The 25,513-nt window shown below is 35.9% G+C and overlaps 2 protein-coding genes, 1 long non-coding RNA gene and 1 other non-coding gene across 8 annotated transcripts; 2 read left to right on the forward strand and 2 right to left on the reverse strand.

The window, feature by feature from the left end:
* Positions 1 to 93: 93 nt before the first annotated feature.
* On the forward strand, positions 94 to 1,781 carry si:ch211-105j21.9 (uncharacterized). The gene is made up of 4 exons (XR_013098693.1): positions 94 to 221; positions 389 to 862; positions 971 to 1,123; positions 1,210 to 1,781. It is a non-coding gene; the product is annotated as an uncharacterized si:ch211-105j21.9 (transcript).
* On the reverse strand, positions 1,522 to 10,174 carry sycp1 (synaptonemal complex protein 1). Of its 4 annotated transcripts, none has more exons than XM_012918101.2 (35): positions 10,018 to 10,174; positions 9,506 to 9,635; positions 9,219 to 9,303; positions 9,074 to 9,117; positions 8,824 to 8,988; positions 8,635 to 8,702; positions 8,454 to 8,527; positions 8,301 to 8,359; positions 8,121 to 8,187; positions 7,894 to 7,967; positions 7,670 to 7,778; positions 7,289 to 7,383; positions 7,011 to 7,195; positions 6,854 to 6,921; positions 6,714 to 6,775; positions 6,492 to 6,608; positions 6,280 to 6,384; positions 6,038 to 6,141; positions 5,821 to 5,938; positions 5,649 to 5,719; positions 5,477 to 5,558; positions 5,316 to 5,378; positions 5,173 to 5,235; positions 5,035 to 5,097; positions 4,806 to 4,922; positions 4,600 to 4,710; positions 4,420 to 4,512; positions 4,254 to 4,328; positions 4,060 to 4,146; positions 3,823 to 3,969; positions 2,863 to 2,913; positions 2,647 to 2,718; positions 2,464 to 2,568; positions 2,228 to 2,293; positions 1,522 to 2,130 (listed from the first exon to the last, which is right to left on the reverse strand). In XM_012918101.2, the coding sequence occupies exons 2-35, from the start codon at positions 9,632 to 9,634 to the stop codon at positions 1,990 to 1,992; spliced, it is 3,135 nt and encodes a 1,044-aa protein (XP_012773555.2). In that variant the 5' UTR covers position 9,635; positions 10,018 to 10,174; the 3' UTR covers positions 1,522 to 1,989. The 4 variants fall into 4 exon arrangements, with proteins under 4 accessions (XP_012773555.2, XP_012773556.2, XP_076740396.1 ...); XM_012918102.2 differs by lacking the exon at positions 10,018 to 10,174 and adding an exon at positions 9,866 to 10,007; XM_076884281.1 differs by lacking the exon at positions 5,035 to 5,097.
* Positions 10,046 to 15,917, forward strand: LOC143418664 (uncharacterized). 2 transcript variants are annotated; one of them, XR_013098694.1, is made up of 5 exons: positions 10,046 to 10,118; positions 11,562 to 11,633; positions 11,819 to 11,885; positions 15,368 to 15,505; positions 15,798 to 15,917. It is a non-coding gene; the product is annotated as an uncharacterized LOC143418664 (long non-coding RNA). The 2 variants fall into 2 exon arrangements; XR_013098695.1 differs by having other exon boundaries at positions 15,773 to 15,904.
* On the reverse strand, positions 10,703 to 19,636 carry slc16a1a (solute carrier family 16 member 1a). The gene is made up of 5 exons (XM_004547586.2): positions 19,374 to 19,636; positions 15,803 to 16,071; positions 13,243 to 13,386; positions 12,349 to 13,122; positions 10,703 to 11,674 (listed from the first exon to the last, which is right to left on the reverse strand). The coding sequence occupies exons 2-5, from the start codon at positions 16,017 to 16,019 to the stop codon at positions 11,439 to 11,441; spliced, it is 1,371 nt and encodes a 456-aa protein (XP_004547643.1). The 5' UTR covers positions 16,020 to 16,071; positions 19,374 to 19,636; the 3' UTR covers positions 10,703 to 11,438.
* Between the last annotated feature and the right edge of the window lie 5,877 nt (positions 19,637 to 25,513).

Below are 25,513 nucleotides of genomic sequence, written 5' to 3' on the forward strand. Positions count from 1 at the left end.
ACGCTGATCTCTGGACCGACTTACAACAATGCCTTTGTCTCCTTAGTAACAAACAGTAGAGGAAGTTTAAGGGTAAAACTGCCCTGCCCACATTCACCTGCCATAGTATCAGCCACTTTCAATCCAGGAAGTGAACAGTCAGTTGAGACATGGAGGCACACTTTCAACCAGAGAATTAAACTAAACTAGGCTGCTGTTTTCACTCTTATTAACTAAACAAGGTGAGCTGGTTTTTCTTTCTTTTTTTTTTTTTTTAGAATTAGTTTTTTAAACGGTTTGAATTTACTTAAAATTTCACAAGAGGGATTTACATGTTTGTGTAATTTAACTAAAAAGATCACATCTAGTCTTGTTCAGTCTTGATTTCAGCTAATGTTTTTCTTTCTAGTTCCAGATTAAAAGGCCATGGATGTAAAGTTTACTGCCCTGGCTTACTGCCATCTGGCCCTTTTGTTCAGTGTGGCCCAAACAGAAAATGGGACTAGCACTCCTCAACCAACCTTTAGCTTAACGACCCTTACGACACTAACTCAGTCTGACTCTACTTCACCAATCTCAAATTTGACTGAGGAGACAACACTATATACCAGCACACAGTTGGATAACAAAACTGTCGTTAGCACCACTGCGGCAACAACCGAGAGGACAAGTCACTACCAGACTTCTCAGTCAGCAACCACCTTGACTCCTCTAACAAACAGTACAACTCTGAGGACTACAAGCTCTAGCACTCAAATGTCAACATTTACTGCACAAACAACGGCAGCAATCCAGACCACAGTAGATAACTCAAGTACACCAAGTACTCCAGTAATTACAACTGAAAATGCAACTCATACTACCATGAACAGAACCAGACAAGGTAAGCATAAGGCTCCATTCTTATCTGCAGTTTTATCAACAACTATTCATTTTTTTTTAATATAATTTGCTGATTATGGTAATTCTTGCTGTTTTACTTTGTTGCTAGATGTGGGCCTCAATGTCTCTGAAAGGAATATGACTATTGTCTTCAGCACTGTACTTGGAGCATTTGCTGTGTTGTTGGTTTTTCTTATGTTTCACAAATGCAAACAGAAAATACAGTACTTGCACCAACCTCTCAATAATGCTCAATACACAGGTAAGGGACTCTCCTTCATCAAACAATTAGTTCAAACCCTTTTATTTACTATTGGCAATTAAAAATACTAATCTAATTTTAAACAGATACATTTGTGGCAGATGATGACACACTCGTTATTTCTGGAGGACTTTATGATGGCCATCCAATCTACGACAACGTACCAACAGCTCCTGCAGACCAGTCTCAATTCCACCTTGAGTTTCTCCATTAAAGACACAGAGTTTCTATAGTCTGAAATCTACAGTTTAGGAGTGGGTAAAACCAATGTACTGAACTAATGTAACCAATATACTTTCAAGACTGAAATACAACTCCTATGATGGTCTTTATAAGAGAAAAGTGGTCCTTAGAAAAGGAAAATGAGAATAGGTAGGACATGCAAACAAGTACAAAACTGATTTTTGAGAACATTGCTTTTATTTTTACAACACCAGAATACATAAATATATTAACAGAGTAACTTGTAACAACTAGAAATTGTCAAAGATCAGCAACATAACCTTGTGATAGAACATATTAGATTTCACGTTAACATTAAAGATGAGTTATTCCAAACATTAGCACAACAGCAAAGTAATACATAAGTAAAGACATTGACTCTGTAGTAGGTAGAAATTTAATCCTAAACACCCATAAATAAACTTACTAAAAGCTGGCATCTTAACACTAAAACCTTCTTCTCATTGACACTATGTTTTAGTTGAACCATAGAAACATATTCCATTCATGTTTTTGTGTTATTTTTAGTCTATTTGTTATTCAGTCAATCGTGTATTATTTATTCATTCTCAATAGAACTGTATTTCAAGTCACCCACCTCTACCAATATTGTTATTACTGCTAATCTGACCTAACAGCCATACTTAGGCAAAAATCTTCTCATTGGTCTTCTTCTTTTTTTTGTCACAGCCAGTAACAGCTGTCCAACCAGCATCTCTCATTCTTTTCATTGCAGCCAGCTTTAAGGAGTTTCCTGGTGATTTATGAATGAGTGGGCTCTGATTCTGTAAAAATAACACACACATACACACATATAGGGATTTTTAAAAATCAAAGTAAGTATATTATATGCCACTTTGTTGGATCATAAAGGCACATTACCTTTTTGAGAATGTGGAGTTTACATTGTGAATCTGAACTTTTATGTGCAGGTGTATTTGTAAAGGTCTATCAAGACAAGAAACAGAGGAATACACATTAATCTGTCCTAGCGAATTTGCAGAAATGGTAAAATCACATTCACATAACCTGCAAGGTTTATGCCATTATTTTTTTTAAATATTAACAAGCCCCCACCCCCCAACCCGAAAAAACAAAAACAAAAAAACATTGCTTACCAAGAGATCATTTTGATCTGAGCTGTCAGACTTGGGGTCAAGTTCAATGGCGCTCTTTCCCCACTGTGCTGACTGTTCAGAAGGGGGAGTCCTTATTCTGTAGGACTATAGGGGAGTAAATGTCAGTGAATATATTCATATTTTTTCAATTTTGGAAAATGTCAGAATGGTATACTATATTACTTTGATCTTTGTTGTTCCAGCAATATGGTTTGTAAGACTTCTTGGGGTTTTCATGTCTTCACTGCTGATGCACTACAATTCAAAGTCAGTGCAATCATTTATCATAAAACTTAAAGTAAATAAAAGCATATCGATACATGAATTATGTTATAATTTATTCTGTCACTATAGCCATTTTATATATCTACTTTATGAATAGGTTAAATTGCAGTCTACCTTGGATTTTGGTGTTCCACATGATGCTCTGATAAATTCAGTAGCAGATTCCTTAACAACAATTCAAACAAAGTTGTTTCAGAAAAAGGCTGTGGTAATAAGGTTACATTGTACTGCTTTGCACTCACACACAAAGTTTTGCAGTCGTTCCCTACAGCTATAGGCAATTATTAGCAGAGTCTTCCATGTGAACTGACTAAGAGTATCTGGCGCCAGTATTCTCAGGCCCTATAAAAGCTGCTAGCTTACTAATCTCTGAGAGATGCTCTTCATGAATTTAAATGTTTTCTCCAATGCGTAACACCCATGCTCATATTCACACTGCTATTCTTGTTAATTGATGGTTTCTAAATAAATCTGTCAACTCTGGTGCATTTTTAGTTCCCATGGCACATTTGAGACTCTCATTCAAACATATGAATATATACCTTTTTTTACTCATACACAATAAATACATTTAAAATCTCTTTTCTTTCTCTAAATAAAATCCAGGTGAATAATAAACATTATGAATAGCTATAGGGCTACAAATTGAAAGGCTAAAACACCATGTCCACCAAAAAAAACAAACCAAAAAATGGCAATTAAAATCTTCGCAAATATTATGGAAAAATAATAAATGAATCTATTTGTCCGTTTTGATCCACCAATCACTTAGACCAAATATCGGCTGATCCTGACTCAGCTGAATGTTGTTCTGTTTTTGTCTTTACCTATAACCTGGTACCATGGATTATTTTTCTAATAAATACCAGTTCAGCAAATTCAATTGGGGTTGTATTTATTTTTCATAATACCCAAAACCAAGGATGTACTATATCTGAAGTAGAAAAGGCTATTTTGAGAAATCTGTAGTTATAAAAACCTTAATCATCTGATTTTCTAAGCTTACCTTAAACAAAAATGTCGGAAACAAAACGTGCTTAATCTGTTGAAAACATTTTGGTCGATAAAACTCACATATGTTGTACGAGTGGCCAAACTCTGACCATCTTTGCTGTAGGAGGAAGTTTTCTTGGCCTTGAAGAAGTCAAATGTGTGACTCTTTGAAGAGTTCTCTTTTGGAACCTCTGAACTTTTCCCTTGTTTATAGTTTGAGGCAGCTACCTGTAGTAGTACACATACAATTTTGGGTCAACTAAAAGTAATGACAAAGAATGCCATCTAGTGGCAGCCTATGAGCTGCATGCACTGTACCTGTTTGTCGCTCCCTTGTGACAGCAGAGTCCTTTTCACAACAGACATTTCCTGCTTCAGATCACTTGTTTTGTTTCTGAGGTTTTTCTAAATTCAAAGTGTTTGTTACATTGTGAGCTGTCTCTCTCAGAAGTATGACAAACAAACAGCTGTATTCATAAATCCAACATAAACTGATTTAAAGTAGGATATACCTTCTCTCTTGTTTCTGCCTTCAGCTCTTTCTTCAGCCTCTCATTTTCAGACTTATGCTTTGAGAGGTCCAATTCCTGATTTAGAGAAATTTGTGATGCAAATGTTAGGATATGACATATTTTCTGGTCAATCATTATTAGTGCTACTTAGCATGTTTCTTGGTACCAGTGATTTTTCACGAGCAGTCGCCTCCATCTCATTCTTCTTCTTCTCTTCAAGTTCTGCGTCCTTTTCTTGGACCATCCGGTCATACTGGCTCTGGTAGTGACAAGTTGGGTTCATTCCAACACAATATACATGAGACATATTTATCAGACAGCAAAAAGGCCATTATAATAACTTTACCTTATGTTTTTCCATCAGAGTGACCATATCTCCAATCTTATGCTGGCATTTAAGTTCTGTGGCCTCCTTGTTCTTAATGGCTTCTGCTGCTGTTATTCTAAGTTTCTGGACCTACAACACAAATTGGTTCTATTATTGTAAATTCAATTTGAAGGAGGTAAATGTTAATTAAATTGAAATTACAAATTGAAAAATAAAAAAGTAACCTCTTTCTCAAGTTCTGCTGCAAAAGTCGATTTTGACTCAAGAGCCTTGAGCAGTTTCTCATGTTCTTCTCCTTTGAGTTGTTTAAGGTTCTGGGACTCATTTTGAAGGCTGTTGATCTAAAGATTAAAGCAGCATCTTAATTTTCCAGTCTAATACTGATTAGCTTAAATAGTTCACATACGTATTAACAACTGGAAAATAAAAACACAAAGCAAACCATCCCCATACCGTTGTTTCAAGGTCACTGGATTTTGCAATCTCCTGTGCCATTTGTTTCTTAAGCATTTTATTCTGAAAATATACAAGTGAGGACAATAAATACCATTCCACTCCTTTTATAGCTAGAGTTTCATGGTCATTACAAACCTCTTTCTTGTATTCCTCCTGGGCTTTAAATTTAATTTCATATTGTTTTCTGAGTTTGCACAGCTAAAAAGCAAAGATTTTTTGTTTAGTTCCAGAAAATGATCAATAACAACAGTATTTGCAATTTCACATTTTTCACTCACCTTTGTTTCCACAGCTTTGATCTGTTTTTCTTTTTCTGTGATTTTCACCTGAAGTTGCTCATACTGTTCACACAGAGCATAAAGAAGTCATAATGAACATGTTTAGAATAAGCATCTTTATAAATCCCTGTTTCTACTAATAATTTAGTTAAGATGCTTACCTTTTCTTCAATTTGCTTCTGCAGAGTTTCTGTTTGTACACATTTCCCCAGGATTTTGGTTTTGACTGCAGTTAACTCATCTCTATTGCATGGAAAATTAATATTTAAATCTCAAAAACTGTGCATTCCAATCAGGAAAAAGTATCTTTAAGCCTCTGAAGTGCATATTCACCGTAAAGTCTTGTTTTCTTCCACCAGCGTTTGAATTTCTCCATCGAGTTTTAATGCCTTCTCCTCACTCACCTGAGTCAAAACAGTTTTCAGAATTTGTGATTCATATAATAAATGAATTAATAATAATACAAATAATAATAAAAATGACAATAATATAATAAAATTCAAACCTTCATGTTTGCCTCAATAGTTTGCACGTTAGATAATCCATTTTCAAACTGCTCTTGAATGGCTGTCTTCTCAGACTGCAGCTCATTAAAGTTTGATAATAACTCTTCATACTTTACTCTTAAAAATGACATAAATAAAAAATGAAACATATTACAACAGCGTAATAAAATATTATATATGCTAATATGATAAAATGGCTGTCTATTAATAACTCACTCATTTTGCAAAATGTCTTTCCTCAGCTGCTCCATCTGAACGTTGCATTCCTTATTTTTCTTCATTTCAGTACACAGCTGTTCCTCCAGCACCTGCACTTTGATCTGCAGGTATATTGCAGAGAAGCAATGCATTGTATATTTCAACCCAATGAATATATTTTACTACCAAACACATAAACAGCTTTCTCTAGTGGATAAGAGGTGAGGGGATGAGAAACAAAATTAAAAACATGTAAATACCTGAGTCAAAGTGGACTTCTCCTGTAAATGTTCTTTTTCCTTTTCAGCAGCTTCACAAGCCTTTTTCAGTGAATCATTTTCAGCAAAAGCATTCTCTGCTTCTTTCTGTATCAGGGAAAAAGGACAAACAATTTTAAGTATCTTTATTAGGCTATCTGATACAGATCGTCTTTTCTTTTTGCATTATGTATCTATTTATCTACTTATATCACCTTAACCAAGTGGATTTCTTCAGTTTTCTTTGAAAGCTCAGCCATGAGTTCCTCCATTTTAGCTTGAGTGAACTGAATTTTAGCCTTCACTGACTCAATGGATTTAGATTTTGTGTCCTAATAACAAGAACACATATTGTTTTGAAGGTATGTAACAGACTTGGGCATGCAAGGACTGGTTTTAGAGAGAAATCGTACACTTTCCCTTCAAATAAACCGTACCAGTTCATCTTTGAGAATTTGGATTAGGCCATCTTTCTTTGTAGCTTGGTCAAAGGTTTCCCCTGTTGAGTAAAATATTTCTTTCGACTTGAAACCACATCACCTAAAAATATCAACACATGTTATCCGGTGGGACTTACCTAAAACTGTGTTTCTCCTTTCAAGTTCAGTGTTGTTTTCTATAAGTTTATCCTCAAGCTCTTTGGCCCTTCAGAAAAGTAAAAACAAGAATATAATGACATGAGGAAACACTGTACTTTATCTAGAAAACACTGTGAATGAAGGAGTTTAATATACCTCTCTTTCTCTAGTGCTAGTGAAGTCTTTAGCTCTTGAATGGTTGATTGAATGCACTCTAGCTCCTCTGCTTGCTGGTTTTTGACTCTGTTGAGCTCCTGTAAACTGAGATCTTTGCTTTGGATGACCTCAGCATACTCTTTTTTACTTTGTTCCAAGGCTGCAGCAGTAGTTTCCTGATTTTTCTTTGTTGGGTTATTAATATTTCAGTTAAAGCATATTGCATGCAACACAAGAGCCCAATTTCAGTACAAAGAAAAGAATCTCAAGATACTCACCTCAGTCTCTCTGCAGCGCTGCTCAGCAATATTCAGTTGTTGAAGAAGAGATTCCTGTTCAGCTTTTGCACTTTTGAGAACTTCAAATTGATGATCTATAAAAGCACATATATAATATTAATATCCCCAAAACAAAGTGTACTAACCTGACCTGAAGTCTGGAAAAGAAATAAAACATTTTCACCTTATACTAAGCACCTTTTCTCATGTTAATGAGCATCTATCCAAATATACTGTCATGACTCTAATACTTCTGCATATTTAATACTGAGTAATATTTAAAAAATGTCTTGTTATGAACACACTGTTTTTATTACCAGTGTAGCAAAGTTTATAAAATCAACATTCACAGCTTATCTTCAGATCTAATTATGATGTTACTTGTTGACTGTTGAAGTTCATTGCAGTGCTTCTGAGTTTCATCGAGGTCCAGCAGGAGTTTCTGTAGTTGGGTTTCCTTATCCTTAAGTTTTAATTGAAGCATGGTTATCTGTAAAGAACATGTCAGTCATTAACGTGTCAAAATTTGTAAAATTTGTGGAAATATATTTCATGCCAAAAGTTCCTCAAATAAACTGATGGAAGGGCTTTTTGCCCCCACCAACCTCTTCCTGTTTTATCTTAAATTCCTGCTGATATTTCTTTTGTAGATGGTCAAATTGCAGTAAGTCTTCTTTGACTGAAAAACAATAAAACATGCTGTGTTGATGGTCAAAGTGTCACTAATTCATCTAGTTCCACTTAAAGCCTAAATACATTTAAGGCATTTTATTGAGTAAAAGACATAACATTTTGGCGTAATAGCGGCAAGAAGAAATGTATATATATATACCTTTCTGCATCTCTTGCTGATCAGTTTCTACTCGGACACGTAGGATTTCAAATGCGGCAATCATTTTCTAAATGAAAAAGTAATAAACTGGCAATCAAACCTCATCATTTTACAATGTTTTGGTCAACAAAATATAATAAATTAAAAGCTACTACTGGCAAATATTTTGTGGTGTTTTACCTTAACGCTTTCGTTGTTTTCAGTAAGGAGGTGGTGGGTTTCCTCTCTTTCAGCTTCAACTGCAAAACATTCACAGCAATGTACCGTTTATTTCTGCACTTACTAAAGCTGATAAAGAAAAGTATTCTCCAGATCACCAGAATTTTTACTTACATAAATGTATTTTCTCAACTGACGAGTCAAAGGTTTCCTTGAGTATATTGCACAAGTTCCATGTTGAATTGTTTCTGCATTTTAAAAATTGAGTTTTTAGCATTTCACAATTAAAGGAACAAAACAAAGCTAAATGTAATCAGATCATCATATTTATCTTAGTTTCACAAATCACACATACTTGTTTCTCAGTTCTTCATTTTCACTAATCTGCTCCTCCAGCTTTATGCTGAGACTTTCATTTCCAAACTGCAGACAGAAAATACATTAAAGAATTCAAAGTTATCTCTTCCTGTTGTAAATGTTGTACATAAGTAGATAGACAGAGATAAGCATAAGATCAAATAAGATCAGTCTGTGGGGTACACACCTGCAACTCCTGAATTGCCTTGCGCTGTGTTTCAATTGTTCTTTTGTTATCTTGGAGCCTTCTTTCCTTTTCCACAGTGTCAGAATAAACTTTAACCTTCCAACACTTAATTTTCTCAACTTCATCAAACAGCTTTGAATAAAGCTGACCAGGATTGCAATTATTCTGGAAAACATCCACAGTTTAGGAAGTAAAATGACACACACAGACATATTCATGCTGCACATTTCTGTGCAATAGAAATATTTACCCCGTCTTTCTCCATTGGTTGCATGAGTTTCATCTTCAGAAAGTCTTTAGTGGGAAACAATAATTAGTTTAATATTTATAGTGCAGTTCTTCTGTTGGAAGTGATAGAACTGGTGTTGTTAAATAACACAAAGACACACAAATACCTTGTTTGGGCGGTTTAGTTGGTGCAACCATGTTTGTATTGGGGAACAGGATGTTTTTCTCTTTGTCAAAGCATTCACTGTAACTCTGGTGGAAAAGAGCAGTAATATTTAATGTCATGTGTGTTAATAATTACTGCCTCATAGAATGCTGCTGACAACACACATACAATGGTCATTGCTAAGGTTAAATAGTTACTGCTGAGCTAGCATAGTGGTGCTTTGAGTTTTTTCATCATTGTTTAGCTTCTAATTATTAACTAATTATAACGAACTATTTATTGACTTACAGGTTGCAATGCTTTCATGAAATTCCCTCTGTCTTCAACTATTTCTTGAGGTTGAACCGCAGATATTGGTCCGTTATTCACCCTGGGAGGCACCAACAGCTTGAAGCTAAAACGCTGATCTCTCTCCATTCTGGAATAGCCATACAGCAATAACCTAGTTATTTAATAATGCGGTGTTTTAAACCAAGACATCGTTAATAAACACCACAGAAATGCCAGAAGACTACAAATAACTATTATCTTCCCTTTTTACCTAATATTCACAAGTCAAATAACCCTAAACATTAGCTGGTTAGCTAACAGTAATTAGCTTTTTTATTTGTGAGTCAACTAGGCTCGCAGACAACAGCTAACAGTTACCTCCGGTATATTAGAGCAGCGTTAATTCCCACAAAATACAAGATAAAAAACCAATAATAATAGTCAGTAGTTTAGAATGTTACTTAATAAACATCAATGTGGTAATTTACTAGGTACTACGTGTAAACTATGACATTTTTTTTAAACGTTACCTGTTAAACTTGGTTAACGGTTATAACGCGACCACCCTGCACGAGGCGAGGAAGGACTCTTGCCCAACTGTTTAAGTGAAGACTATTCTTGTGTCGTTCAGGTTTATTTAAATATCATACTTTATTTTTTTATTATCTTATTTTTCTTCTTCTTCTTGATGATAATAATAATAATAATAATAATAATAATAATAATAATAATAATAATATAAGAATAATGTTTGTGGTAGCAGTGGTATATACACAAAATTAAGTTGTTTTTTTGGTGGGCGGATGCTGTGTCCCTTTAATTAATATTTAATGTGTAAAATTGGCAAAATAAAGCAAAATTTTATATTATAAAATGAAAAATGAAGGTAATACGTTATAGTCAAGGGTCTAATTTAGCACAGATATGCAGTTGGAGGTGATATATGTCATATAAGAACAGCACTTTGTATCTTTGAAACCATCAATCAGTTTGGTACATAGTGGAGAATATTAATTATTCTCTGAACTCTTGTATCAAAACTGATATGTAAAAAATATTACAAACAAAATAATAATGTAGAATTATTCTTTTTTTCCTGACGTTAAGATTTAATTTTTAAATAAATTATGTTAGCACATAACAAAAATATCATACCATATTTCTATCTTAGATTCAAGAAAAAACAAGACACAAGACACAGTGGAGTATTACATCCTTGTTAAACAGCCTTTTATTTGACTTTTTCCACAAAATTCCTTTTTTTGCAGTCAGTGGCATGTTTTCCATCATAAGGCAAACCGCTAAACATCAGAATTATTTTATAATTGGCATAATGCATTATCAACAATGAACCAGAAAAAAATAACATTTAAAAGAATTTAGAATGAGAATGAATGTGCTTATGGAATAAACAAAGTGGCATGGGTGATACTTCTGAAAGTTAAAAAAAAATTGCACTTTGCTGTGATGTGCTTGGAAAGCTCATGCTGTCTTATAAATGTCGTGAGAGAGAAGTGAGAAAAGAGAAAGTGTCTCTTAAAAATAAAGCTTTCTACTGGTAACAGCAAACAAACGAGAGCAAAACACTTTCATTATGTGATTGTACATTTCAGAAGGTTAACATGCTAAAGGAAATAAAGTTATAAAGAATGTTATAATGATTATTACCAATAAGACAGACGTAATTTAAATTGCTTATTTACTATATTTATGAGGTTTAAGTATAAATATAAGAGGCATATATTTAATGAGGATTGTGTATTTGTGTTTAAAGGACTTTTATAATTGTGACTATGAGTTCTATGGTGGGCTTCAAAAACAATGCATAATCAAACTGATGAGGAATTAATGCTATTGTTGCCTGTTGAAAAAGCATGTTTCTTTTGATGAAAAATTACCTCACTAAGGACAATAAATTGACCCATGTTGTAAATTGACTTGATGCAGGACTTTATACAGTGTCCTCTGTATTCCTAGCTTCTGCCACCTCTTTGGCAGCATTGTCCCTGTTGGACTTTTGTTCTCCAACTCCCACCACTCCTCTCCTCTCCTCCTTTTTTTTCTCTTTGTCCAGCAGCCGATAGTTCAGCCCCATTCCTGCAAACAGGAAGACACTAGCAACTATGAGGATGATCCCACAGCCCTGGTAGGTGTACTTGTAATCATGGTAGACATCTTTGAACTTCCCTGTGAAGACAAAACGACATCATACAGGATCATTTGTTTCTGTGCATAAACTGTATATAAAAAATGTAAGTCTTGGTTTGTGCACTCACATTCAGAATTGTTCAGATGGATATTTTAGCTGTTACCCTTTGTGTGTTTTGATAGTAGTGCAAGGGCTGGTACTGACTGAAAAACTACAGACCCTACATGCTCATGGCTTTTCACTTACAAGGTACTACACTCAATGACATAATGTGCGATAGTCTATTCTAGTGGAACAGTGTAAGGGTCTATGTGTTGCCCCTGTGATGGGCTTGTAACCTGTCTGGGGAGACCACACCTCACGCCCAGTGACAGCTGGAATGGATGGATGGATAATCTAGCAGTCTAAATCAAAATTACAAAATGAAGACAATATTGTGTTGTGTAACAGCTGAAACTAGAGATTGAGACCATAAACCTATAAGCGAAGTCTTTACTGAAGTAAAAGATTGAGTGACCAACAAGGCCATTTTTTTATACAGTTGCACTTCTTATTGAGACTCAAGGAGTGCCCTCTGCTAGCCAGTTAAAAAATAAAATTAAGTAGTGGCTTAACAATCCACTGTATAACTTATATATACAAGTGTATTAGTATAGTAAGTAGTTATAGTAAGTATATAGTAAGTAGTTATTATCATTAGTGGGGTACTCACCAAGTAACGGCGGACCTAATAATACAGGACCGCACTCAACAATAGTGACAAGCCCAACAGCACTGGAGAAACGCTGCGTTCCGACTAGGTCCATTAACGTCTCGAACAGCACTGCACTCAGCCAGCCAAAAGCAAACCCAAAGAAGATGGCATAAATGGTAAAGCCTGTATAATCTTCTGATATTGGAGCTAGGACATGACACACGCCGTTGTACAGTACTGAAGCAGCAAAGAAGTACTGTATCCTGGAACGGACCCACTTGGTATTGGCCACCATGCCCATTGAGGGTCGGGCAAACATGTCAACAAAAGCGAGGATAGACAGTAAAAAAGCTGCCTTCTCTTTGGCAATGTGTTTACTCTTGGCATAATTAGAGAGGAACACCAGCGGTGCAAAGAGGCCAAAAAACATGACAATATTTCCCACTATGTAGAGCAAAAAGCCACGGTGCTTGAACAAAGTGAGGTCGATAAAGCTGTTAATGGTCTGCAACACAGTCTTCCTCTCTGTGGTCTTCTCTGCAGGCTTGGGTTTTGGTCCTATAGGTCGCATGAGGGAACCTGCAACACAGCAGTTGAAAAGCAGGCCACCCAGGATCAGAAAACTTCCTCTCCAGCCAAACTGATCAAAGAGCCAAGTATTAATAGGAGCTAGGGTAGAAAGAAAGACAGGACTTCCAGCCATGGCAAGCCCATTAGCAATAGGTCGCTTGTTGTAGAAGTACTTTCCAATCATTGTGAGAGCAGGGTTAAGGTTGAAGGACAATCCCAGACCTGAAAGATTCAGTAAAAATATGTATAAAAATGAGCATGAAACAGTGTTTGAAAAAACAACAGTGTACAAAAAAAACAAGTTAGTAACAAACAAACTTGAAAATATTAAAAACTAGGTACCTCCAAGAACACCTATGCAAAAGTACAGTGCTTGAACAGATTCACAGAAAGAAGCAGCAATGAGGCCCAATCCTGACAGGCATCCTCCAGCCATCATAACGGGACGACTCCCATATTTGTTAACCAGGATGCTGCTGATTGGACCTGAATCAAAAGAAACAAAGAACAAATATAGTAAATATATAAATATAGCATATATATCATGTCGCTACATGTTTTTCATCTATTCAAAGGCACAATTCTAATTTTAACCACCAGAGGGCTCTAGTGCCACAGCTGTGTCTCAGAAAATTCAAACAACTTCAGCAATCAGTTTTGTCAGTGCTGCACTGCAGTAGATGTGCTCCCAAGCCATTAATAATGCGATCTGTCAGAAAAACCACAAAAGCTGCAATGAAATAATCATTTATTTGATCCAGATATTCATAAAAATTGACAGAAGAATAATTTGTTTTGGAGCTCTTTTTAATGTACTCCAAACACAATTGAAATGATCATTAGAAATATCTCAGCTCAGACAAGCGGGTGGGGGTATTTGTGTGAGTGTACTGGGGTGATTTTCTCACTGGTGTGTACATTGGGGTTAAAATAACACTGAATCTTCTGTTATATATATAAATATATATATAACATATATAAATATTAGATTTTGATACTGGCTATAGAGAAAGAAAGACTGACTGTGCAAACAGTAACCAGCTTATTAAGATTCATGCATACTGGATTCAAAATCAGCTCAGGAAAATTGCTATGACTAGTAGACAAATGACTAAAATGCACTGAGGGCTCGGGTCGCAAAACACCATCTCCATCTAAGACATGTAACAACCAGCCTAAATGAGTATGAGGATCCACATGGAAGACACTTCTGCCTTCCTGCCAAATCTCTGCACTAGCCAATGAACCCAAATGGAAACTGACAGTTTTTGTTTAGAGGTTGTCCAGACTCATTTGCCAGCACGGTGCAAGACAAAGGGTTTTTAAATTGTAATGCAGGCAGTCTCCTCACAAACAATGAGTTCTTTCCTTCTGCGTTGCAGGGTGGGTTGCTTATGATAAAAAGGTTGGAGACAAACCAATGTAGAATATTATGAATATAATGAATCAAAAATTGAAGGAGTACAGAGGTACGCAACAGTGGGCTGTTAATGAACTTCTCCTGCTGATGTGTTCTGAATGTTTAACATAGAGATGGCAAGAGGCTCAGCTGTCATCTGCTCACGGCGCTGACAAACATTGCCTTGCTTATTCTCTGTTCTCAATTACTATGCGTAGCTTGCCTTCATCTGTGTATATTTACATCAAACATTTGCATTAATTGAGGGAGTTACACATATCCACGTATACTAAGACACTGCAGCTCATAACTTGTTAGGGCATGTGAGGCTCTAAGAGCCAAGTGAAACAAAAAGAAGTGATTAACAAACATCCACTTTGGTCCATTATGTGTTACAAATAAAAAGCAACACCATGGTAAAGATAGGCAAGTTGAGAACAATCAGTTACTGTTACAGTGTAACTCAATAACCTTAAACCATTGTTCCTGCATGCCTGAATGTCACTCTCCAGAAGCAGCTGCTTGTTAAGTGTTGCTGAACAATAAGCAGCATTGATTTCTTCCACGGGGAACACGATACTTCTGTTGTACAGTAATGAGGACTTAACTTGAATGTGAAGTTTTTGTTCGCCTTAGGAACTTAATACTCAGAGTAAATAACAGACATGTGGCACCTTGGTTTCTTGGGATGTTTTCACCTGGGATGTTTTGATGCAATATGTTCACCATTATGCACACAGTGTAATGCTAGCTGAGTGAGGCCATATTTCCTATTTTATTTTACTGCTAGCAAATCTTACAAACAATTTTACACATAGCCCCATGTATAAAATTTGACTGACAGTGTATTTTATATGGAGCTACACTTCCCACTTCACACATTAGTTTGGAAGACTAAAGCAGCTTTCCCGAAGCTTCCTTGAGACTAGATGCCTAAGTCATCATTTTTCCAGTTCATCACACACTAGAGCAAAGAGAACAGCAGTGTTTTGATTTCAGAGGAGATGGCCTTTTGGGACAAGAAGGACTTCTTTGAACTCTGATCTCTCTCTGTTTATTTATCGTGAGCTTGAAAAGGGCTTTATCGTCATCTGATTGACCAGCCCAGAGTGACATCATGAAGTGTCTCATTCATCTCATCAGTGCAAGAACACAAACAAAACCCCTGGTGGTCTTCCAGTCTCAAAGCACAAGAGAAAAGAATGGGTAGGTGTGCAAGGCTTAAACTCATTCATATGCTCCAGAGAAAGATAATGTTGCAACAGCATTTCAATGGAACACTTGAACTTTTGTTTTGCCAGTTTAATTTTTTCAGCACAGTAATTATGATTATGTGTGATCTCTCTGTGACTGAAAAGCTACACAGTAAGCCTGTATTTCATCAAAAATAAATGATTTTTTTTCTTATTTGTAACAGAACACTAAAGGAATAAATGTAGTATGGTCATGCTAAGAGCTGGGTATTGATTTCAGCTGCTTGTCTTGGATGGTACTGTAGCTCACCTCCGCCGTACGTGACGGCTAACATGATGGAGGAGATCCAGGACACCTGGCTACTTGTCACATTGAAGATCACCTCAATCTCTTTGAAGAAGACAGTGATGGACTTGGGAAATGCATAGGAGAAGCCAATAGAGATGAAGGCTCCAATCACCACCATCCATCCCCAGCCACCCTCAGGTGGTGTGTAGCCTTGAGGACCACCGACGGCTGGTGGCATTGTTCTTCGCAAATCTCCTCTTAAAACTCAAGAAGTTTTACAGATACAATGACTGTTTAGGAGAGAACAAAGTGACAGAGAAAGTCCTTTGATTAGTTGCTTGTAATTCTTAAAACAGTTTAACAAAATGATATTTGTGTTTATGAATTAGAATACAGAAGACCTTTGGCAAACAAGCTGAAAAAACCTTATTTCGTTAAGTGCTTAATAAATATTCAACCCATCAATAAACATAGAAAATTACAAAACATTTTTCCGTTTCATACAGCTGCACAGTCATTTGTGATACATTGTTCAATTTATTGTCCTCTTTTACTTGAACTTGATATTTTGTCCTCAGCTTTGAAACATTTGACATCAATAAAACATTCTTATATCAGTTTTGTGACTAGAAAGCGTCAGCAATAGATCAACTTTATATTCAAGTTGATCTTAACCAGTATGACCTTGCAAACAGAACTCAGATTTAATGTTTTCAGTATTTCCAAACACCAGCAGTGGTTTTGTTTCTGGCTCACCTCTCTTGTTTAGTAATATTGTTAGTACATTTTACTTTGGCATTGCCTATCATGGCAGCTTCTGAAGAAGGAAAATCAAACTAACAAATTTTCTACCAGAGGCGTAATTTTCACATTTTCACACTGTGTTTATCAAATAAACATTTGCTTTTATTTTTTTTAACCTTCAGTAAGTTGATGTTACTTTTTTTTTAGTTTTTAGAAAACTAGAAAAAATACACATCAGGTACTGTCTCACAGTCTTGATTTTAATTTTCCTTTTTCCAAAATGTTTTCATGCATTTCATGCTCCTTGGTCTCAGCGCTAACTAGGCTTTTCTATTCTTTGGAAGCCCTTTTGGCCATTTCAGCCCTTTTGGCCACTTCACCATATAGCTTTGTCATGCATTATACAGTACGAACCTTCTATACCGACCTATAACTTCTGAGTAACCCTGCTTTGACGATACCACATGTGTATATGAAAAGATTCATTATGTTGCAAAAGCATTTCCCCAACTTTAATAACTATGTTCAAGATTAAACATGGCATTTCTGGCCTTGCTTTGCTTTGAATTGATCTCTGCATGCATTTACTAAACTCCCACCCGCTGATCTCACACAGTTTCACTTTAGAAATGATGAATACGAGTCCATCTGCAGAGTCAAACAACTTACTGTATTGTTTACACAGGGGAGACTATCCAGAGAGAACATCGATCAGACCACGAACACAGGTTGAATTCACACTGCTCAATAGCTCAGGGCTACGCTCTGGAATGGCTGATGATGTAGCGTTTTTCAGCCAAGGAGGACTTGATTTGGTTGATGAATTGGGTTAGGACTCTGAAAACTTATTGGATAAACCAGTTGTGTGCAGCACGTAGTGAATATTTAATGTTTTAAAGAACTTTTGTTATTGAGCTGGGATTTTAGCATCTGCTGTGCAGCTGTAAATGTGCCTCCTTCTTTATCTTGCAGCAGCAATACACTGAGAGAAATAAGAACTTACACTGCCACTAAATCAAATCAGTTTTGCATATCAAAGAAATAAGTTGTGTGTGTGACATTATTGGTTATCACTAACAAGGAGTATTTGTTTTTTTATGCAAGTAAAAATGCTAAATGACTGTTGTTTTTGAGGAACATTAAATTGGTCCATCAACCAACTGCACTGTGTCTGTACTTTTCATACTTCAATGTTCTGGCCGACTTGTCAACCAGTGAGCATTCATTTATGTTTAGAAACATGCAATTGGGATTTTGGGAGGGCTGCATGGAAAAACTTTTGTGCTGAAAAGCTTATCCATAGACTCTGCACTGACAAATACATACACAAACTGACACAAACATGGAAACAAAAAGGTGTCCTAACTGCAGCTCTGTACTCTGATGATGTTCTCTGCAACCAGCATTAGAAAACGTAACTGTATTAGTTTTCTACTCAAAATAGATATATATTTTGTCATAGTTTCTTTTCTTTTTTAATGTGTTGCTTCCAGTTTAATCTTGTGTTTTCATATCCATAGAAAGTTCAGTGTTGTTTGATGTTACCTGTCCATTGGTTAGCTTCATTTCAAAGTTAATCATGTTTTACCAATAACATTGTGACAGCCCAAAGATTTTTCCATGAAGTGACCACAATACAGCAATATTATTTTACAAAGCCTAAATGTCTAAGTTTGCACCACGTTTTTTATTGGCCTTTCTTAATAAATGCTACTTTAAAAATCAATGTTGTTCAACACACTGTAGGTAACAATAACATTTGAGTTAGTTTAGGTTAAGTGTAAAAGTTTTTTAAAAAAGGTTTTAACCTTTAATCGATCAAGGAGCCTTCTCCTTTTGGAAACTATGAAATTACGAGAAAAGGGAATGAAAAGATTGAATAAAGTCTAGACTCTTAAACAGGATAATATGCCAGGAAATGTTGTTACAACAGAAACAGGACTATCTGTACTTTTAAAGAATAAAAATTCAGCAGTTGACATTAAATGATAAATGGAGGAACAAGTTAAGACAGACAGGACCCCAGGATAGAATAGTAAATCTGCAGAAATAATGAATAAAACAGATAAGTTCTCACTAAGGATTGACTGCCTGTCTCTAAAATAAAGAGCAAAATATCAAATAATTCAGTAAAAACTGCCGAGAGTCAATTCATTCAAGCCAGGAAGGAGTAGACAAACATGCAGAGGTATAAAAACAAACTCCCCTCACGCTGTAAAGGTCTAAATAAAGTAGCCAAAGTGGGCGGCCTGAAAGTGCCACTTGACAACACACATACCAGCACAAAGCAGGGTGGGCTCAGCAGAGGACATCAGCAGATATACAAAAGGATTTGGTGCCTGTGCTTAAAGATGTGAGGCTCAACTGATTTAATTTGAATTCATAAGATTAAGTTTGGTAAATGTATCTCCTTTTCTTAGTAATTAATTTTAGTCTCAACTCTATGTACCCATATGTTGCCTGAATTAAATTGTCAAACTAAGAATAATGAAAATAAAAAAGAAATTACCTTTAATATGGTTGAGAAACCACGCAATTTTAAATTTGTGCCAAATTGGGCTCTTTTGCGGAAGACTTTTCATTCATTCTGCCCGCTTCAGGCCTTTTCTGACCCCAGCTTTCTAGTACCAATTTTAGACAGAAATGAATTTGTCTGTTTAATTATAGATGAGAATAATGTGTTAAATATTTGCTCAGGGATATTGCATTCTCACATAATAAGTATTGTTATAACACTAACAAAGCAATCCATTTTTTATGAATATCCAACTGGAAACAGACTAGTTCTTGAAGTAATTATTTTAAAAATGATGTCTGGCAAATATTATATGTATATCAAGGATCTTACCTTAGCAGGAGCTCTTGAACAGGGACAGATGAGCTCTGCAGATAAAGTCTCTGAGGGACGTTAACACAGTGCAGACATCACAGAATCGGACTGAGTGGCTTTGGATATATATTAAAAAAATACAAAAAAGAAACACTACATTTGTTTCACAGACTGTCCACAAAAAATCAGTGAGTCGGTGCCAGGCTACAAGTTTCAACACTGTCACTGTTTCATCTGAATAAAGTAGAGTTCATTCAGTGCCCAGATCAAACAGCTGGACAATCTGGACACAATGGTGCTAAATGGTGAGGCCAGTCAAGATCTTATTGGCTATGCAACACGTAGAGCCATGCCCCTACGGTGCTTTCTCCACCCCTCTGTCATGTGCTGAGCTGACACACAAGGTCAGACTAAGGCCCTGCATACTGCACTCTATAGTATCCATGACTGTATGTGCTCCAAGAGGATATAATAATGCCTGCGCTCCAGAAGATTAGATGCTGTTATCAGTGCCATTCACTTGAATTTTATAGGAAATCAATTTTACAAATATGAAGGACATTGTTTATTCAGCCACCTGAAAGAAAGACTTTTGTGTCATTCCTTGTTGAGCCTTTCTCCCAGATTCCCTGAGGAACTATTTATAAGTCTGTATCAGGGCTTGGGACAGGAAAGGCCTGAGTACACTGGGTTACTGAAACAGCATGTGCTTCCAAAATGCCTTCAAATTCTTGACACCCTTGAAACATTATTTCTTATTGTTAACTTGCTTTGTGTAGTTCACCTCATTTTTCATCCTCCAATGCTTTTTATTGCTTTTCAAACAGAGGATGCAATAGAGCAACACCTACAATTCAGTGTTTTCTCCTGGGCTGGTATTTATTCACAGGAGCAGAGTGTGAGGAATAGAAATGGATTTGGGGACAAAGGCATTCAAATTTGTATCTGCTAGTTTCGTTCAAAGGCTGAATACACAGTTCTTAACAGAGGAACTTTTTCTTTAACATTTAAGTGCATCCTTTCACTTTGAGCCATGCACATGGCATTACTTGAACAATGTACAATTAAGTTTTTGTTCCCACATGAAGTTTAATAGAGGAGTTTTTACTTTTTCAGAGAAACATCTCACAATAAACTGGCACATAGCATATCATCATTGCCATCATATGAGAAATAAAAATAAAAAAATCAAACAAACGTTTAGTTTCTCTACAAGACTGATATATTGTTTTTTCTTGCTTTAAAAAATATACCTCAACAGCTTCTTAATAAATGATGAATGATTTTGTTATACTTTCATGGTCATCATGGAATTAAATAATAAGGACTGAATAACACTGGCATCAATTCAAAATGTGTTATGACCACATCTCTACAACACTCATGACATTTCCAGCTTTAATTGTTCCTTTTGAACAATGTCATTTAGCACCACATAGTAGGATAAAGGAGGAAATGTTGAAAATCACCATATATGACTTGAATTAGCCCCCTCAGGGGTGTTAGCATGCCTATTTTACTTGCTTTTTCTGCCTTCAGTCCAAAAAGGACTCAAGTGATTCTGTCAGATTAAACCACAACATGCTCTTCTCTTGTTGCTTTGACTGTATCTTTTATGTGACCTGCAATAGCCTGTACAATCTCTATGTCTCCTTATGGAGTCCCTCCAAAGAAATAATAGGATTCTCTGTCAAGTACAGAACCTGCCGCCTTTATCAGCATAATCACTCTCAGAGAGCCAACTCTCAACTCAAAGGCTCAGGAACAATGACGTCACACTGTCTTCTATTTCATCCTAGAATATCTGGTTATCTGTGTCTACGTGTCAGACCTGACGTTGCCTTGGGAGTTAATTGTTCTAATCCTATTGTATAAACAGGCAGAAGCAGAGAGGTTTCTGAGCATGACGAGGGGTTTATGTTTACTAAGCTGGCTGCAGGTTATACAGAATGGAAAGCGCAGTCGTGTAAAACAAACAACATTTCAGTTTCAACAGTAAAGTACAGTGTGTTTGCACTCTTAGGTAATAATAATAGCAATTTCAGCCACGTACAGTAAAACTGACTAGCATGCTGATATTGTTGAGTGTGGTCAACGATGAATTTAAACTCTGCTTAATTTATATAATTTTTTTTCACATGCTTGAGTAACTGACGCATGAAGTGAAGCATGATCCCCTGAGTTAAAAAAATTCTTTACTTTGTGTTAACGGAATGATTGATAGATTTAATAATAAAATAATAATAATAATAATAATAATAATAATAATAATAATAATAATAAATAATTATAATATATAAACCTTGTATAATGTATAATTCTTTTATGAGCTGTTTTGTTGTAAGTCATAATTCTTCCACACTGTTTAGCAGAAAAAAATGTCTGAGGCCACTCTTGGGTTTAGAGAGCACTACAGTAAAATACCTTATTCATTGTCAAAGGGATTAGAATTGATTAGCTCAGCTATGTGAGACACAGCCTATATAGAGTTTTTATAAGCTGTAGTAAGAGCACTATATGTTCTCATTTGAACAAGGGCACTCTCAGACAACATACACTGGCATTGTGCTTTGTTCATTGCTGTGACTGATTCCCAAGACACTGCCTGGTCTACAGTGTTTTCTGTAACCCTTACCTTAAGAAGTGTAACATGTAACTCAAATGGTAAAAAAAAAAAAAAATCTTTTTCTACATAATAGAAGAACCACTTGTACTATACAGTTGGTTATTTTGGAAAAAAATATAAAAGATACAAAAGATCTGTAGGTAAAACAAACTTTTTTATTGATTTGTCTCCATCAGTTTCTGGTACAAATATTAGTGTGCTCCATTTCTGATTCAGTATACTGGCTTGTACTGCTCAGACCAGTATATAGTGGAATGTTACCATGGCCCACAACAGCTACATAACTAGGATGGAAAAATAACTGCTAGTACTTGCAACAATATTATGAAATTTTCTCTTAATTTGTATATACTTCTTTTCAAAGTTTAAAGACAAAAATGAAAAAGCTTCACTAGTCAACTACATTTTGTATGTCTACAGTGCATTTCTTGGTTCATATCCTGGATAATGATTACAATAGCTACCACACTCGCAGTCACACACAGTTGTTTCTAGATACACCTGACTGCATTAATGTCATAACATTATTTAATCTTTCTCATTTGTACTAAATTGTGCGGCTAAGCTCAAGCCTGACTGTGCATCCTAATGTGAACAAATAGACCAATAACCATGTCTGTGCCAGAGCTCCTGCATCCTGCAGATATTATATTAAATTACAAAAAAGGTCTTTGGTTTGTATTTGAATACTTTGTTACACACTTCTGAGATGCACAGTGTACATAGCAAAACACACCAAAGACTGGTAAAATGATTAGAAGCTACAAGTCTGAAGTAGATTCTGATAAACTAGAAAAACAAAAAGTCACATGAACTTTGTTTTGATCTTGGTTGGTTTACAAGATTCCTTTCCTCTCATCAAACACAAACACCTGTACACACTCACACTCATACAGTATATTGTCTCATATGGCGTACTTCAAGTACTCCTTTGTGGACACATATCCGGCTATACAATACTTCCTGAGATTAAGACTTTGGACCATTCTGTACATGTGGCGTGTACATGTCTGCTAGCTACATTCTCACTTTCATTTTAAATTAAGATCTGACAAGCACTTTTTTCCATACTCTAGATACACATTTCACTTCAAATTAAAGTATTCCTTTGGGACAAAGTGCTATATGTCGAGGTCTATCAGTTGTGTTACCTGGATTTTCTCCCTCTGTAATTAAAATAATTAAAAAAGCCCATTGATCACACCCACACTTGCTTGTTCACTATCATGCTTTTGACAGGCTTTTTAAAATATCACTGACAACAGCTGTTAATCAGTGAAATACTGTGAAATCATATTTAAAAATGTGCAGTCCCATATACTCCCAACTCTTGAGCCACGATCTGCTCAAGAGTTGGGAGTTCGCCTTGTAATCGGAAGGTTGCCGTTTCGAGCCCCGGCTCTGACAGTCTCGGTCGTTGTGTCCTTGGGCAAGACACTTCACTCGTTGTCTACTGATGGTGGTCAGAGGGCCCGGTGGCGCCAGTGTCTGGCAGCCTTGCCTCTGTCAGTGCGCCCCAGGGTGGCTGTGGCTACAATGTAGCTTGCCATCACCAGTGTGTGAATATGTGTGTGTGTGGATGGGTGGATGACAGGTTGTGTAAAGCGCTTTGGGGTCCTTAGGGACTAGAAAAGTGCTATACAAATACAGGGCAATTTGAAGAAAAACCCAGTTATGTAAACATTTCTCTATAGTGCTATTAGAAGTTTTTTGTGAGCTTCAGAGTATAGTCTCAGTCTATTGATCATATGTATATAAAAAATTGACTCCATATTTTCACCTGTATATGCAAAAGTCTGATGTGATTTATATGGTGTATTGTTTGCATTGAGATTGATAATGATCAATGAACAATAAGAGTGTTTGATACAGTTTAGGATAACGTGAGAACACATCCATACAGCTATATGCATTTGGTGTGTATGTATATACAAAATGTATTCCCAAAGAAATCCCAGCCTAGTAGACATGTGGGTGAATGTCTTCTTGGCTTGATAGATTGCACAGATAGTTATGCAAATAAACAAGAAAGATCAAATACATTAAAGACTAAAAATGTGTATTTTTAATCTAAATCCTACTAGAGTTATTAAAAATGGTTGCTCCATATCACTGTTTTATCTTAAAGTTTCCTCTTATACTTTCTCTAATGTTTTTGATCCATAACTGATTTCCTTCAGCCATAATAACCTAATTTTTTTGTGGGAAAAATGGTTTATTAGAGCACAAAGAGAAAAAAAAAAGTTTCTATGAGTTATATCAGGTTTCTTTGGAATGTCTTTCTTCTTATGGTGGTGATTTCACACAGATCAAACATTCAGCACTGTAGGTTTCTGTGTAAACAGATAAAGTACCTATGGTGTGGCATGTTCCTTCATTGCAGGGGTCCCATTGTTTGATGAAGCAGTACTTTAGGAAGTGATGTGAGAACCCCTGGGATAGACAAGGAGGGACAGCAACAAAGTCCCTTTTGATTCTTGTTTCCTGGTGCTTGTTTTGCTTACAGCTAAATTATTGGGATTTGTCTTTGAACAATAACATGTCCTAGGTCTGTCTTCGTATATCAATTTAAAGGAAAAACTTGAGAAAAAAAGCCATGTTTCCCTTTTACAAGCAACAAGCTGTGCTGAGAAGTAAACGTTCCTTTGTTGCATTTGAATTGACAGATTTATCATTATGTTCCAACTGTCACTTATGGTCGCAGAATAGCATGATACATCATTTTTGCTTTAATGTATGAACAAATGCTACATCAGATATTTTCTGAGAAAAACACTGCTTCTCTCGCAAACACTTATAATGGACCATGCACAACTGAAGCTTTAAAATGATATCACTATTATATCTGTAGAATATTAAAAACAAAAAACAAAACAACTCTGCACTACTTTTGATTGGAAAATGGACTGCTGCTACATGATTTGAACAGAAATCATTGTCACTCCATCATCACCCCATAAACCCTGTTGCTGCTGATTTTCAGTACAGTTCTTGTGTAATTTTATATACCTCAAATTTTTCTCCCCCTTTTCCTTAAAATGGGTTCTAAGACAATTTCTTTTGTTTCCTATTTTTTTAAAAGACATAACTGTCAGATAAAGTTCACCAGCGGTTACGTTTTAGGTCTGCCAATTCTTCTTTTGTTCTCCAATTGTCCAGTTTTCCCCAATTTTTTAAGGACACCATGCCAAGAAATGTCAAGCTTTCAGCTTCGCGAATCACCTTGTTTGCGCAAAATACTTTTTTATGATCGTCAAACGTGTTATATTTAGTGTTTTTTGTACATTCAAACAAGAAAAGGAGGGGAATGATGTTTTTTGTTACAGGCTGCTACTGCCAAAGTAGCTAAGGATAAAATTTAAAATCAGTTCTTTGCTTGTGTTACATTTCACATGTTACCAAAAAAACTAAAATCAGCCAGTGCCCAAAGTAAAAACTTTAAAAGATTTTCAGGAGGGCTAAAGAATTGCTCAAGACTACGTCAAAACAATTTTTCAAGAAGATCTGATTTCTTGGAAGCAGAAATACAAGG

The sequence above is a fragment of the Maylandia zebra genome, linkage group LG5 (genome assembly GCF_041146795.1).
Source record: "Maylandia zebra isolate NMK-2024a linkage group LG5, Mzebra_GT3a, whole genome shotgun sequence".
Taxonomy (NCBI): Eukaryota; Metazoa; Chordata; class Actinopteri; order Cichliformes; family Cichlidae; genus Maylandia; species Maylandia zebra.